The following is a 1,236-nucleotide window of genomic DNA, read 5'->3' as shown; positions in this document are numbered from 1 at the left end:
CAGAGGGAGCGGGTGCTGGGGGCCTGTGGCTCTGCGGGGGATGGGCAGGGAGACTGGGGGAGGGGCCACTCACTGTGGATCTCCACACGGAAGGCCACACTGGTGCTGCCCGCAGCGTTGTGGGCAGTGCAGCTGTAGTCGCCGCCATCGGCCGTGCTCAGGGCCTGCAGCTGGAGGAACCTGCCCTGCTCTGGGAACTGGGTGTGGGCATCTGCCTGTAGAGCCCCCCAGGGCGGAGGGACCCTCATCAGCACTGGGTGGGGCCAGGCCAGTCCCCAGGCACCAGCTGAGGGGGACCAAGGAACCGGTGGGACCGGATAGTGGGCGCCCCTGGGAAACTGACTCCTGTGGGATGGAGACAGCGCCCACCCCGGAGCTCTGCCTGTCACGGAGGTCGCAGAGGGGGCTTATGCTCAGATCAGGAGCTGAGCTCCCACCAGGAGAGCTACAATCATGGGGTCCACAGCAGCGAACCTCCCCTTTCAGGGCCAAGCACAGAGAGCCTCAGTAACTGGCCCCGGGTCACACAGCCACTAAGTGCAGCTGGAAGTTATCATGGGAAGAACACAGGTATGCATCAGGAGTCCTACATGCAAATCTCAGCCTTCCTCTGTGTCCCCGTCCATGACATGGAGTGACAGCAATAATAGGGATGGAGAACAGGTATGCAAATGCTGGCACAGAGCAGACCCTCAGCACCTGGGATCCAGTCTGGTCAGGGTCAGGGGCTTGAGAGGGACAGCGGGAGGTGTCCTTGGGTCCCCGCCTGGCACCCACCTGTAGCAGGATGCCATCTCGGTGCCACTGAATCTCAGGGGCTGGATCTGCCTCCACCGAGCACTCCAGAACCAGCTGCCCTGGGGCCAGGCCAACCACAGAGCGGGGGCCTCGGGGTCCAATAATGTGTGGAGGTGCTGGGGGGGCAGAGAAGGCATGAGAGATGGACCCGGCCCTGCAGGTCCCACCCTGCCTCCGTCCCCTGCCCCCACCCCGACACCCCTACCTTGAATCCTGACCCGGAAGCTCTTTTCAACTTCGCCGGCAGGACTCTGGGCCAGGCAAGTGTACAGCCCAGCATCGCCCACCTGGGGATGGAGCAGGTGAGCAGTTGCCTCTGGCCCCCACCTGCCCACCTCCTCACCTGGTTCTCTTCCTTCATAGCTAAAGACCCTGCCGAGCCTGGCATTCCGCTTTTCTAGCCAACCCAGTCCCTTCTCTGGAATGTTTTCCTCTATT

At 62.9% G+C, this 1,236-nt stretch overlaps 1 protein-coding gene across 1 annotated transcript in view; it reads right to left on the bottom strand.

The window, feature by feature from the left end:
- HMCN2 (hemicentin 2) overlaps positions 1-1,236 on the bottom strand; it is a gene marked incomplete at its 5' end in the record, with an annotated part of 56,674 nt that overhangs the window by 27,649 nt on the left and 27,789 nt on the right. Inside the window, 3 exon segments of the mRNA XM_039862865.1 lie at positions 74-215; positions 778-914; positions 1,004-1,085. Coding sequence (XP_039718799.1) covers positions 74-215; positions 778-914; positions 1,004-1,085 — 361 coding nt within the window.

Source organism: Pteropus medius, unplaced genomic scaffold (assembly GCF_902729225.1).
Source record: "Pteropus medius unplaced genomic scaffold, Ma_sr-lr_union100, whole genome shotgun sequence".
Lineage (NCBI taxonomy): Eukaryota > Metazoa > Chordata > Mammalia > Chiroptera > Pteropodidae > Pteropus > Pteropus medius.
Note: the sequence above shows the minus strand (reverse complement) of the source record. Positions and strands in the feature narration are given on the sequence as shown.